Source organism: Garra rufa, chromosome 20 (assembly GCF_049309525.1).
Source record: "Garra rufa chromosome 20, GarRuf1.0, whole genome shotgun sequence".
Taxonomy (NCBI): domain Eukaryota; kingdom Metazoa; phylum Chordata; class Actinopteri; order Cypriniformes; family Cyprinidae; genus Garra; species Garra rufa.
In genome coordinates this window covers 34,321,110-34,336,523 of record NC_133380.1, presented here as the reverse complement: position 1 = coordinate 34,336,523, position 15,414 = coordinate 34,321,110, and the positions used below count along the sequence as shown (strand labels likewise).

The 15,414-nt window shown below is 37.9% G+C and overlaps 1 protein-coding gene across 1 annotated transcript in view; it reads right to left on the bottom strand.

Annotated features, from left to right (window-relative positions):
• The window catches only part of homer3b (homer scaffold protein 3b), a 42,907-nt gene that overhangs the window by 21,679 nt on the left and 5,814 nt on the right, over positions 1-15,414 (bottom strand). The window contains exons 2-5 of the mRNA XM_073825801.1: positions 14,244-14,400; positions 13,992-14,123; positions 13,372-13,479; positions 807-815 (exon numbers count right to left, since the gene is read on the bottom strand). Of these exons, the coding sequence (XP_073681902.1) occupies positions 807-815; positions 13,372-13,479; positions 13,992-14,123; positions 14,244-14,400 (406 nt within the window). The remainder of the gene's footprint in view (positions 1-806; positions 816-13,371; positions 13,480-13,991; positions 14,124-14,243; positions 14,401-15,414) is intronic.

The window sequence follows — 15,414 nt, the reverse complement described above, 5'->3', positions numbered from 1 at the left end:
ATTTTCATCTAATATTACCATTTTATTTCAGCTGGTGGGCTGGTTATATTTTATTTTATTTTATTTTAAATACTTTTTTATTTTCTGTTTAGTTAGATGGAGGTATTAGTGGGAAGAGTGTATTTTCAGTATAATTAATTTGATACTTTTATATTTTCAGTTTTTCATTTTTATATATATTTCTACATTGTATAGTTTATCAATATATTATAATATTTTATAGTTTTTTATTTTTAAATTTGAATTTAAGTCATTTTGTCATGTCTTGTCAAGCTTTTTATTTAAGACTCAGTATTAGTACCTTTAATGTTTTAAGTTTTAAATTTTCATCCAATATTATTATTTTATTTCAGCTTTGTTAACAAAATGAATAACAACCCTGAGTGGGAGCAACTTTACTGATTTATTCTGACAGCGTTTGATTGGACACAATTTTTAATATGGCACTGAGTTTGAGTTGTATTTAAATAAATCTTTATATATTTTCCCAAGAAAAAGAAAATGTCCTAGATGTGTAATTTTTGTCCTTTTAATTTTCTTGATAATGTATTGGTACACTTGCATATAGATGCCCAAAGAAAACACAAATTTCCCAATTCTGAGTCCACAAGGTCTTAAAAATGGCTTCTGTACAAACTGGGACAAAAGCAGGAATATGTCATCCTGCATGACAGTTGTTTCATATCCAGGGCTTCCTGAGGGGTTTGAGTAACTCACTGACAATAGCGAATGCTGTCAGCTGCACAGGAGACACAGGTGTGTGATTGTACGTGGAAACAGACACAGATGGTAGTTTGACAGCTTACCTGAGACAGCTGTGAGAGACAGACCCATCGCCACAGAACACACATGAAAAGAAAGAAGATACAAGCATTTCATTAATTAAGTTGGCTTGAGAAAACTATTTCAACTTACAGTTATTATTATTCTTCTGAGACTTAAAAATGATTAAAAATGGGAAAAATCCCATAGACTTGCATTGATGAAATGTTCAAATGAGCCAAAACTATTCAAACTCCAACTGTCAAAACTCCCAGAATCCATTGAGACTCATACAAGCTTCCCTTCTATGTTATATTTCTAATACATTTAATCTCATCTAATATGTCTAATCTATCTATGCCACTAGAATCATGTTAGTGACATGCTAATCAGGCTAGAAACATGCTAACATAGGGCTGGGCGATATGGCCTAAAAATAAAATCCCCGATTTTTTCACAAAAAATCCGATTAACGATTTAAATCGATTTTTTTCCTCTCTACTGCTTTTAGCATGTAAAGAAACCCCAGCTTTTCCACAATATATATGGGCACCATATATTTTGCAGTATACATTGCAACTGCATCAGTGATCGCTTTCCACCAGGCCCCATTCTTATCATACCAGACACAGTAAATGTTTGTAAGACAAATAAATATGAGACGGGAGGAAAATATATATTTCCATGCTTTTCTCTTGCACTTATATCGTATACAAAAATATACAATTTTGAACACAGAAATATTAAATGATTTAAATAACTGAAACGATCTGCCAGCAGGTGGTGGTAAGACACTGATTTAATTACTGAATCATTTCATTCATTTGATTCGTTCGAACGGATGGTTCATTCAAGAATAAAGCAAGTGACTCTTTATGAACGGGAAATTGAATCATTTCACTAGATTCGTTTAAAAACGCACGTTCATTCATAAACAAAACACCGCTGTGTTTGAGTGGAGATGCGCAGCGGCTCAGCTGTGACTTGTTTCAGACTACTTTTGACGACGAAACAGAGCAAAATCAGGCAATAATGTTATAGTCAGACAATGTAAGTCACTTAATAATAACTTCTTGTTTATTTAACTGTTATAATAAATCAATATCTCGTTTACAAACTCCCTTAAAAATGATTAAAAGCTGTCACTCATCTTAGTTCGCAATCTCACAAAGCTCTATTATAATAAACAAAGCTGCTGCCCATTCAGTCTCTTATTTACACTCTCTCTACACTTGAGATACATAAGTCAACGTGCAAAACACATAGAAACCTTTGAAGCTCCACTCAGCGCAAATACAAATATGCTGGTCGGGTCAGTCGCACATGGTGCTCCTAAATATTTTTCATAGTCGTATGTAGTAGTTTCTTTTTGCCCTTGAACGGTGGGTCGCACCATTGAGAAATTAGGTCGCACTCTAGAGTCCTGATATGCAAATAATTCGCCATTGTCTTCAATCATCTCTCTACTCTGTTTATGTGGTAAGTAAAATTGTATGTACTGTAATGTAACAGGCTAACTTGTTAACAGCTAATCATGTCCCCTTAGTGACTCGTGTTATTTTACCAGAACGCGTTATTTGTTTTCCGTTCTGAATACAGTGGTTAATTAGGCGCGCCATCATGTGGGCGGACAATATTGCCTCTTAATTATTGCCATTGGTGCAATTACAATGTATCTAATATTTTAATTTTAAAAAAAATCGCGATACCTCGATTTAATAAAAAATTAAATCGTCTTAAAACTTAAATTCGAATTAATCGAAAAAAATCGAAATCGCCCAGCCCTATGCTAACAACATGCTAATCATGCTAGAAACATGCTAGTAACTTGCTAATCATGCTAGTAACATGCTAATAATTTGCTAATCATGCTAGAAACATGCTAACAACATGCTAATTAGGTTAGGAACATGTTAACAACATAATCAGGCTTAGAAACACGTTCACAACATGTTTATCGTGCTAGTAACTTGTTAATCATGATAGTAATGCTAACATCATGCTAGCAACATTCTAATCATGCTAGTTACACACTAGCAACATGCCAATCATGTTAGAAACATGCTTGTAACTTGCTCATTATGCTAACAACAGGCTACTAATGCTAACATAATGCTAGTGACATTCTAATCATTTTAACAACATGCTAGTAACAGGCCAATCATGTTGGAAACATGCTAGAAACATGCTAATGACATGCTAATTGTGCTAATAACTTCCCAATCATGCTAGAAACAGGCTAACAACATGCTTATTAGGTTAGAAACATGTTAAAAATCTATTAACTAATCATGCTAATTATGCTAGTAACTTGCTAATCATGATAGTAATGCTAACATCATGCTAGCAACATTCTAATCATGCTAGCTACACGCTAGTAACATGCTAATCACATTAGAAACATGCTAACAAGATGATAACCATGTTAGAAACATGCTAACAACATGCTAAGCATGCTAGAAACAGGCTAACAGGTTGGGAACATGTTAATTAGGTTGGGAACATGTTAACAACATGCTAACAACATGATAATCAGGCTAGAAACATGTTAACAACATATTAATGATTCTAATAACTTGTTAATCATGATAGTAATGTTAACATCATGCTAGCTTCATTCTAATCATGCTAGTTACACGCTAGTAACCAGCGAATCACGTTAGAAACATGTTAAAAACATGCTTGTACCTTGCTAATCATGCTAACAACTGGTTACTAATGTTAACATCATGCTACTGACATTCTAATCATTCCAGCAACATGCTAGTAACAGGCTAATCTTGTTAGAAACATGCTAGAAGCTAGCTAACGACACCCTAATCGCGCTAGTAACAGGCAAATAACTTGCTAATTATGCTAGAAACATGCTAACAACATGCTTATTAGGTTAGAAACATCTTAACAACATGGTAATCATGCTAACAACATGCTAATCAGGCTAGAAACATGTTAACAACATGTTTATCGTGCTAGTAACTTGTTAATCATGATAGTAATGCTAACATCATGTTAGCGACATTGTAATCATGCTAGTTACACGCTAGTTACATGATAGAAACATACATAGCTTATAGATAATCTTAAGGATAATATATTCATACTAAAAGCCAAAAAACTTTAATTTTGATTTCAAGGGGACTTTAAAACTATCTCTTTCAGACTGAAAACCATAAAAGTAATACAATTTCTAAAACTTTTTTAAAACTTAACACTTTCTGATCAGGCTTTTTCAAGCCAACTTAAAGTTTGTCTTGAGAAACTTTTTTTTTTTTTTTTAAATCTAGTTACTGTTACTGTCACTCATACATTAAGAGTTTGACCAAAAACATCAGCGTGGCAAGTGTTGCAAGTACAAGCAAGTACACACACTTTCTTGCAAAAGATTCAAAACTGACAAAACAAACCGACTAAAAACATTTGACGTTTAAGAGACATTCACTGATGTTACGATATTTAAATAGCCGTTATATAAAATTAACACTGAATTCGGCCAGAAAGCTCTTAGAAGAAGCAGATGCACATATAGACTCAGTGATCAAAGAGCACATCTCTCTGTTTGACTTATTTATACACTTCCATTCTTCCCCATCAACCCCAGATTCTAGAAAAGACCCCAAAAACACTTTATTAATTAATAAGGGCAGCATTATTCAGTGCACACTGTTGCTGTTTTGAACTCTGAACACTCAGGTTTGATTAAATAATGAATAGCTCTCAGTCTGTGGCCTGTTTTTTCGCTCTAGAGAGGCACGTTTGAACGCAAAGAGCTCATGGGATGAAAAGCCTGTCATGGCTATTAAACCACTACTGTATATGGACACACAGCACATAAGGCCTATTACAATACTATTAAAGGATTAGTTCACTTGCAGAATTAAAATTTCCTGATAATTTATTCACCCCCCATATCATCCAAAATGTTTGTGTCTTTCTTTCTACAGTTGAAAAGAAATGAAGGTTTTTGAGAAAAACATTCCAGGATTTTTCTCCATATAGTGGACTTCAATGGGTATCATTTGGTTGAAGGTTCAAAATGCAGTTTCAATGCAGCTAAAGAGCTCCACACGATCCCAGCCAAGGAATAAGAGTCTTTTTTTTTTAAGAAAATGACAGATCTTTTAGCTAGATAAGAACCTCACTCCTCGACTGGGATCATTTAGAGCCCTTTGAAGCTGCATTGAAACTGCAGTTTGGACCTTCAACCCACTGGCCCCCACTGAAGTCCACTATATGGAGAAAATCCTGGAATGTTTTCTTTAAACTTAATTTCTTTTCAACTGAAGAAAGATAGATATGAACATCTTGAATGTCAGATAATTTACTCACATACTCATGTCTTTCTTTCTTCTGTCAAAGAAATTATGTTTTTTAGAAAAACATTTCAAAGTTTCACATTGCCCCAGCGCCATGTCCGGCAAAGCCAGCTCCAGCTTTCACTCTGCGCAAACGACTGGATATGCGTCTAATAGCACACATTTATTTAGGTTGAACGATTAAACTAATATTGTGATATGCTTTAAGTTTTTTTTTATCTATGGATTTTAATTTAAATTGTGATGACTTGAGAAGGCTAAATTGATCTGTCTGCCGCTGGTCGCAATTGGTTGTTACTTTAAAAAAAAAAAAAATTCAATTTAACAAACAGAAAGTGTTCCAAAAATATCTCTAAATTAACTTCATAGACGAAAGAAACGAAAATAAATGTAATCACTTTGCCATTAAAAACAGCAGCTGTGTAATGGGGAAGAGAAAGAGAAAAAAGACAGGTTCCAGTCGGACTCGGCCCAGTAGTGCTGATGAGACGTTTTTGCAACGAATGTTTGTTTAATAGCCTATTTAACATTGTTATTTAGGCTACTTTCTTATTTAAATATATATTTTTCTTAGATTTATTTTTGCATTTTTTGTCTGCTTGTTCACTGACTGAAGTGCTAAAATAAACATGCACTTTTGTTAATAATGTTTGATCCTCATTTATTTTGTGTTCCAAAATTATATACATATGTATTTTATTTATATATAGGCCTATAAACACACACGTTATAATTTATATTTCTAAAACACCGCGCCACTTGGTAAAAATCTGCCACCGTCACAGCCCTATTCAAAACTGATACGATTTCACCTCAGCAGAGCTCCTCTTTCTCCTTACATATGTGGTACGTTTTCGACACATTATACAGACAGACAGTGTTACTACAAAAACTGAAGCAGCAGTTTCCTCCATCTCCACTATCCAACGACCCATACAGCAGCTGTTTTGCTGTCGCACATTGGCTGTTGTGAAAGTAGCCTATACTGATTTAAGCACAAAGCCGTCATCATCCAGATTTTAAATCTTAAATACCAAACATGTTTGATATAAATCGGGGCAGCCGATTTGATCTTTGAACGCCTCACATTACCAGATAATCTGCGCCGAACATCGGGGCCGATCGAGGTGCTTGACAAGATTTTTGCTCCGATTCTCGGGAGGGGAAAATCGGGGCAAAATCGGGCTAAAACTCTTGTAGTGTGAGCCGGGCTTTACAGCTGCAGCTATACGAACGTGTCGGAAAAAACATGTATAACGTTACGAAACCTCGTTATGAATCCGAAATACGTTGTGACAAAGTCCGAAACAAAACAAGGATTTGTATAGGAGATGCCTTTGAAAGATAGAGACGGCTGAAAACGGAGAAGAATTTGAAGATAGATGCCAACGTTGCTAATTTTCTCCTGAACAGGTTAGATTCATCTATGTTTGGCTAACTTTGCTTCTGTACACAGTGGATTTTCCACGGTCGCCCGTGCTAAAAGCGTTCATAAAAAGCTTTATATCGCACCACTAGCAGGGTGTGAAAACAATCTATGTTCCGACTGAAATGTGGTATTGTCGTTGTTTTACTAGAGCTTCAGAACCGGTCACGCTGAAGGCAGTTCCCATAGTGTCCTGAACCAGGACGCAGCGTCTCGTTCCCTGTCCTCAGGGAACAGGGGTTAAATACGTAACCTAGACGTTTTTCGACATACCCTAACTGTCTTGAACCGGATTACACAAGGCGCCTACCAGTATAAAAGGGCGCTTGTGAATACATCAACCATCTTTTTGTCTGACGGAGACGTAAGTGGGACCCGAAGCATGGCTACGAGACGCAGCGTCTCATTCCCTGTCCTCAGGGAACAGGGGTTACATACGTAACCTAGACGTTCCCTTCCGGAGGGAACTCTACGCTGCGTCCTGGCTCAGGACACTACGGGAACGTTAATACCAACGCTGCCATGCTGAGGAGTAAGTGAACACCTGACTGATTGAGGAGTCAAGAGGGAACATCACTCCCCACTACCAGCGAGAAATCGCTTGGGCCGACGTCACAGCTAGCTCGGCTACCCAAGCACGGAACTCCTAGGAGTGGAGGCCTGATACTTCTAAGCGAGAGTAGGCCTAACTACACTCACCGCTACAGAAAGTAGTGAAGCTTGCCATTAAGCCTTCATACTGAGCGGGGGTTCTGAAGAGCGGAGGCTCAGAAAGATCCTCTAGATGAGAGGAAGCCTAGCAACACTCTGTGCTTGCGGGGAACTCTGGGAGTGGAGGTCAGAGACCTATCTACACTCAACACTGGAGGTGATTCATGAGGCTCCAAGAGCCTAAGCAATAGAACCACCTAAGTGGAGTTTCAGGAGAGTGGAGGCTTCTGCAGGAAGACTCTCAAGTGAGAGGAAGCCTAGCGACACTCAGTCCTAAAAAACAGTGCTGTCTGGAGTGGAGTTGGAAAAACCCAGGGGTTTTTAGAACCAACTCTAGAATGGGAACGGAGAAATACTGCGTAACCCATACCTTACAGGTTTTTGGAAAAGAGCCCTACTCTTTAGAGGGGGATCTTTACCATTTCAGGTGGATTCCTGAAAGTGCCCAAAGACTCGTGTGTGTGCACTTACCACCCTACATGGACTTTAGGGAGTGCTCAGAGCTTCCTGTGAGCACTCGCCACTACTGTGGACTTGAAAAGGTGCCCAGAGCATAGCGAGGGAAACACCCTAGATCATATCAGGCGGCAGCGGAGCCTGGAAATGGAGCTTTTCGGAGAACGGAGGCTTCAAGAAAACTCTCTGAATGAGAGGGAACCTGACAACGCTCAATCCATCAGCTCTTAAGAGTGGAGGTCTCAAACATAAACCCTTTTGAGGGGAGACCTGACTACACTCACGTTTGTAAGTAAGAAGCGAAGCTTCTGGAGAACGGAGGCTTCATAGAAGACTCTCTAAATGAGAGGAAACCTGACAATGCTCAATCCATCAGCTGTTAAGAGTGGAGGTCTCAAACGTAACCCCTATTTGTGAGGGGAGACCTGACTACACTCACGGTTGCAAGTGCAGAAGCGGAGCTTCTAAAAAGTACATAAACTGTAATTAAAAAAAAAAAAAAAAAACATTGTTTCGATAAGATAAGATAAGACCCTTCTTAAGAGCCCTTTGAAGCTGCATTTTGGAAGTTCAAAAGTCCACTATATGGAGAGAAATCCTGAAATGTTTTGCTCAAAAGCATAATTTCTTTAAGACTGAAGAAAGAAAGACATGAACATCTTGGATGACAAGGGAGTGAGTAAATTGTCTGTACATTTTTGTTTTGGAAGTAAACTTCTCCTTTAAACTCCGACTTTCCGTGAGCCTACTCTGCTCTGATTGGTCAAATGGCCCAGTCTGTTGTGATTGGTCTACTACATACAGCGTCTGTCAGAAACGATACACCCATTTCCATAACGCTTGATAGAAACATCTATTATTTATCATAATTACAGTTTGAGATTCAGTGGAGCCAGCTGGTCCAAATAAACTGGGTACTGAGCCATCTTTCAAGAGCAAGCGTTTTGTATTTCCCGCATTGAACTCCCCGAGATTAGAAAAGCAGTCATCAGTGAAATTACATGCTCTCGGCCGGCCAACGTAAAAAATAGGTGGGAAATCTGCAAATGTGTTACCCCGTGATGTAAATAACTTTATTCATTGTGCACTTTCAGCTTTACAACTTTGCAGATCATTTACTTTCACATAACGCTACATTACACACTGCATGAAGCACAATATTCGAAGGGGCATACACTCTTAAAAATAAAGGTGCTTTAATAGGTTCTTTACAGCGATGCCATAGAAGAACCATTTTTGGTTCCACAAAGAACCATTCAGTCAAAGGTTCTTTAAAGAACCATCTCTTTCTTACCTTTTTATAATCTGCAGAACCTTCTTTCGCCACAAAGAACCTTTTGTGAAACAGAAAGGTTCTTCAGATGTTAAAGGTTCTTTATGGAACCATTTAGACAAAAAAGGTACTTCTATGGCAACGGGAAGAACCTTTATTTTTAAGAGTGTAATGGGGCACTTTAACCCTTAAATCAATGAATGTTTCGCCAATCACTATTACATATTCGGGTCTTTAACAACCCGGACCTATACAGTGGTGTGCGAAAGTTTGGGAATCCCTTGTAGAATCTGTGAAAATGTGAATAATTTTAACAAAATAAGAGAGATCATACAAAATGCATTATTTAGTACTGTCCCGAGTAAGATATTTTACATCAAAGATGTTTACATATAGTCCACAATACAAAATAATAGCTGAAATTATTAAAATGGCATTTGGTTCTGGCTTTTGTTCACACAGCGCTCGTTCCCGTAATTTTCCGGAATCAGCGCACATTGTGAAAGGGGCTTTACTAAAGCAACAGTTACGTAGCTTACTGCATTCAGTGTTTGAAAAAGAAAAAAACATTAATGATCATTCTGAAATATCCTGTTGAGTATCACCAAGCCACAGCAGGCTAGGCTCTGGGCTAGGCTACAGCATACATGACCATAGTCACTTGTGGTTGGCTTGGATGTGCGTCACTCAGAAAACAACAGGACAATCAGAAGAGAGGCTCATGAATATTAATTAGATGGGCCAAAATCGACCTGTTCTTGACAGAGCTCCTAAAAAAGGAGCTGTAAAAATATATTGAGATGGACTTTGGCACTTATACCGCAGATATATATTCTTAAGGTCATCAACAACTAAAATAAACCTCCAGAAATGTGTACAATATGGGACCTTTAAACTGAGCACTGTTCTTCAGAAAAAATCCTTCAGGTCCTGCAGATTCTTCATTTTCCAGCATCTTTTGCATATTTGAACCCTTTCCAGCAGTGACTGTATGATTTTGAGATCCATCTTTTCACACTCAGGACAACTGAGGGACTCAAACACAACTATTAAAAAAGGTTCAAACTAGTGGTGGGCCGTTATCGGCGTTAACGTGAGACTCTTATCGGGCGATAAAAAAAAATATCGCCGTTAATCTATTCTCAAAGTTGGGTTGGGAGCTGGGTCTAAACTACGCAAGATATGATGACTTTCACCTTGATATTTTAGCGCGGATGACGTATACCTAGTCGAAATTGCACTGTAGGGGGCGAGAACGAGTCTTCAACTTCTGTGAAATTACCACATCAAATGAGACGTGCAAACATGGATGCAGCTATAAAGCCGCTTCAGGGCAGGTGCGTTGCTAGACCCTTTTTACTGGGGCACGTGCCCAAGTGAAAATCTGCTGTGCCCCAGTACAATCTCAAATTTGAGTTATAATTTACTTTGATAATCCCGAAATAAAGACATTAAACTATATGCAACAACTGAATTGACGCTTCTAAAAGCAACGCAGTTTAATGGAAGACTATGCACGCAGAAATCCATGCCCGTGCGCGTCTCTGTGTATTTAACGGCAACGCGCACGTCATGCAGCCTTTTGCGCAGAAGTACTTGGTTACACAAGTTTGTATAGGTAATTATGTTGTAAATGCAATTGTCAAGCAGTTTGTGATGCTTTTTGGAAACAGGAGATGAGCGCCTGGTTTAATGCGCCACCTGGCCCGTTCTCGAAGACTTACTTTTAGTCATTATTTGGGTAGCACACATATTCTGAATGCCTTCAGCAGAATTCAAATTATCCATTTTAATCTAGATTAATTCCAAGATTTAATCTAGATTAAAAAAATGTATCTATGCCCACCCCTAGTTCAAACATTCACTGATGCTCCAGAAGGAAACACAATGCATTAAGAGCCGGGGGGTGTAAACTTTTGGAACAAAATGAAGATGTCCAAATTTTTCTTCTTTTGCTGAAATATCATTTTTTTTCCATTTAGTACTGCCTTTCGTTAGCAACAGAAGATACTTGCATGTTTCCCAGAAGACAAATTAAGTACAATTTACCTTGATCTTCAAATTCAAAAAGTTTTCACCCCTCGTATCTTAATGCATCGTGTTTCCTTCTGGAGCAACAGTGAGTGTTTGAACCTTTTTTAATAGTTGTGTTTGAGTCCCTCAGTTGTCCAAAATGAAGAATCTGCAGGACCTGAAGGATTTTTTCTGAAGAACAGTGCTCAGTTTAACTGTTCAGAACAAACAAGAGACTCGTGAACAACCATTACAAAAAAAAAAAAACAATCGTAGATCATCCAGGTAACCACACACAGTAATAAAAACTAAGGTATCTCAAACTTTTGCAGGGGGTTATTTTAAAAATTTCAGCTATTATTTTGTATTGTGGACTATATGTAAACATCTTTGATGTAAAATATCTTACTCAGGACAGTACTAAATAAAAAATAACATGCATTTTGTGTGATCTCTCTTATTTTGTTAAAATTATTCACATTTTCACAGATTCTACAAGGGATTCCCAAACTTTCGCATACCACTGTATATCCAGCACGAATGGATCTCTAACTTCTGCAATAGCAAAAAAACTCTTTGTGTTTTAAGGACAATTACAGAAGAATAAAATAAAGCATATTTCGATATCTTCTGAAACTTAGAAGGGTTCAATTTGAGCAGATTATTTTAAAATAGCTGTCATCCTCAGAACGCACTTCCACAGGACATTCAGCATCTGGCTCGTATTCTCAATCATAATCTCAAAACTATCATTTTCGATGACTTTAAAGTCAATATTTTAATCGCTGGCAGCTTATTCATCACATCCACCATCAAAAAACAGTGACAATTATATTTTTTGCATATTTTATATTTATGACATTCTTTCATTTTATGCCTGCAATAGTTATGAGTAAAGCATCACGTCATTATTGTCTATTAAACAGTGCTACCTCAAGGAATAAAGGTGAATTGCACATCTTAAGTCATCAGATATTTATATATTTTTGCACACGAGAAATATACTTACACTTTCTCTGGAAATAGGCTCATTCTCCAACTCCCCCCGAGTTTATAAGTTGATTTTTATCGTTTTGAAATCCATTCAGCCGTTCTCCTGTTCTGGCAATATCACTTTTAGCATAGCTTAGCACAGGTCATTGAATCCTATTAGACCAATAGCATCGCGTTCAAAAATGACCAACGAGTTTCCATATTAGTTGTATTTAAAACTTGACTCTTCTGTAGTTATATCGTGTACTAAGCAAACAGCAGCAAACTTCCTTGACTATTACGCCGGAATGGAAGTGTAGTTCCTAATCTTATCAGCCTAGAAAATTAAAGCTTTGCATTTCCACCGGTCTTACTACACGATATAACTACAGAAGAGTCAAGTTTTAAATAGGACAAATACCGAAACTTGTTGGTCATTTTTGAACGCGATGCTATAGGTCTAATAGGATTCAATGATCTATGCTAAGCTATGCTAAAAGTGATATCGCCAGAACAGGAGAACGGCTGAATGGATTTCAAAACGGTAAAAATCAACTTATTAACTCGGGGGGAGTTGGAGAATGAGCCTATTTCCAAAAAAAAGTGGAGTGTTCCTTTAATAGATTGATGAATACTAAGAAAGTTGATGTCAAACTTGAAAAAATGAAGGAGGGAGAGGGTAGTGAATGACATCCCGGGTCGCTAAAGACCTGAGGTATGCATTTAAAGGTTAATAAAATTCTTTTCCATTTAAATCAGCATAAATATAGAAAATTTAAACATAATATAATTTATCATTTATTTCTATTGATTTGGAGATGAAATATCACCTAGATATGTTTTTGCCAAAAAAAATAAAATACTGCACAGCTAATGGCAAACAAGTCAAACAGGAATAAGCGGTCTAATCAAAGAATACGTATTATATAAAACAATGACCTAATCTGATGTGTAATTGTGTCTCAGGCCGCTATAATGGGCATGATCATTAAGGGATGAGCACGTCACAAATGCTGAATGAGAAAGGTCAGCCAACTGTAAAGTAAAACGAACAAGGCTTTTGAATTCCCCGGGTGACCAAGTTACGTAACTCTACAACCTACAACCAGTGTCTCTGTGTCACCTCCTGGCATGTGAGGACATGCTTTGTGACTCACACACTTCCCAAGAATTCAGAAAAACAATAAACACAGTGAAACACGTCTCTTGCGGGACTGCTGTTAAAATGAGTGCACTGTACCATGTGTTAGGTATCACATCACTAGAGACCAGACGATCCTCTGCGCTATTGTTAGCGTGTTAATAGCGATGGAATGAAATGCTCTGGCATGTTATCTGAATCAAGTATGACATGAGTTGTTGCATGTCTAAATTGTATTCATTACATTATGCTAGCACGTTGCTTTCAGTCACTTTTAATAGGTTAGAGATGAACCTGTGTTTACCTGTGGAGAGGAGAGGTTTAGGCCAGGACTCAACAGCTCAAACTTCTCCTGTGATTTGTCCCGGACGAGCCTTGCAGCTTCCTTAAACTCTTTAAACTGCTCTGAGAACTGCACAGATCATTAAAGAGACATAATTAAAACCTTCATAGTAACTTCATCAAATCATTTTAACAAATTTCTGTCATGACAACTCTTGGAAGATTTTAGCATGGTAACGGATATGATACTGTTATCGTATCTGGTCTTGGCGGAATAGATCTGCCATTGCTGCTGCTATTAGTTATTGCTGTTGTTGTTGATTGCTGCTGCTGCAAAGCAAGTACAGGACATTGCTAATGCCAATACATAAACCGATATGGTGCTGCTGTGAGTATTGAATTTCTTTCTTCCTCTGAACACCAAAGATGATATTTTGAACAGTGTGGGTAAACAAACAGTTGACAGTAGCCACTGACTTTCGCAGCATTTTCTTCCATACTATGGAAGTCAATGGCAAATTCAAGTGTTTGGTTACCAACATTCTTCATAATTCTTTTGAGTATAACAGAAAAACACATAGAACTTAGGAACAACATGAGGGTGAGTAAATGATGACAATTTTTACTACAATATGCATTTACCTGCTGAAGCTGCTGCTCTGTGGCAAACCCAAGGCCATACACCGTGTTGGCCCTGCTGTCCGCCCACTGGCCAAACTTCTGTGAGGTTTTCGTGAAGCTCATATTAGGCGTAATGGTGCTGTTTATAATCGCCTGCGTTAGAGCGAAACACAAAAAACCACCTTTTAATAACATCAGATTACAGCATGTTTTGATTAATAAAACCGCATTAACAAAGAGTCTACAGGACGAGCTGTAAACAAGGTCTCTCACCTTAGTGCCCCCTACGCTGATAATGCGATACACGCTCCTGCCGGCATCAAAGAAGAAGGAGACGGTGATGGCGTGTTTGCTGGCCGGAATCCAATTTCGTTTAGTGGCCGGGTCAATTTGGAAGACGTGCGCCTTCATGCTGAACAGTGGCTGCTCCCTTCCAGAGAAAAAATATATATATATATTCATAACATACTCTGCATTATTTAATTCTAATTTCCATTAGGATGCCACCAGACACATTATTCTGGAGCTGATGTAGGTCGATATAATATCAGAGGTGTGAACAGCAGCACTTGTGACGGGAGTGAGGAGCACCTAATGCAAGGTCAAGTGTGGGACATCAGAGCCAGATGTGATTATGGAAGGGCACAGCCGTGCTAACAGGCTAAGAAAGGCCCAGCCTGGATGTCTGACAACATCAACTCATTTCTCTTAATCACCAAATCAACATTAGATTATTATGGACGGAATAATCAAAGATCTATTTCTGACCTGTGAGAACAACTCAGACTCAGACTGTTCACTGCTGATGAACACAACGTAACCTTTGAACACGGCGCGTGAATAAATGCATCTGCTCAAGGACTACTTAAAGGGCTCCTATTATGCTCTTTTACAAAGTCTTTATTTTGTTTTGGGGGTGCACTAGAACATGCTAACATGCCTGGTGGTTCGAAAAACGCATACTTTTTCACATAATTTACATTATTACAATGGCTTTCTCCCCAACCTGGCACAAACGGCTCGATTAGTTCCGGATTTGATGAAGGTCCACTTTCCGAAAAACCAAATGTGTTGTGATTGGTTAGCAGTCTCACTGCATTGGGCGTTTCAGTCCTGCCACACCCTTCCCAAAGCAGCAAGCTAGATTAAAGTGATTCTTATGTTTTAAATATGGATAGTTTTCTTACAAAAACACATCGGATCGCTAAAGGAGGCTTTCACAAAAATAGGTTTTTAACATTTGTGCAAATTTATTAAAAATTAAAACTGAAAAGATGCCGTTGCATAAGTATTCATACCCTTTTCTGGGGTAAGCTTGTCACATCATACCCAAAAAGACTAGAGGCTGTAAAGGTGCTTCAACTATGTACTGAGTTAAGGGTATGAATACTTATGCAATGTACTTATTTCAGTGTTTTATTTTTAATATTTTTAACAGATTTGT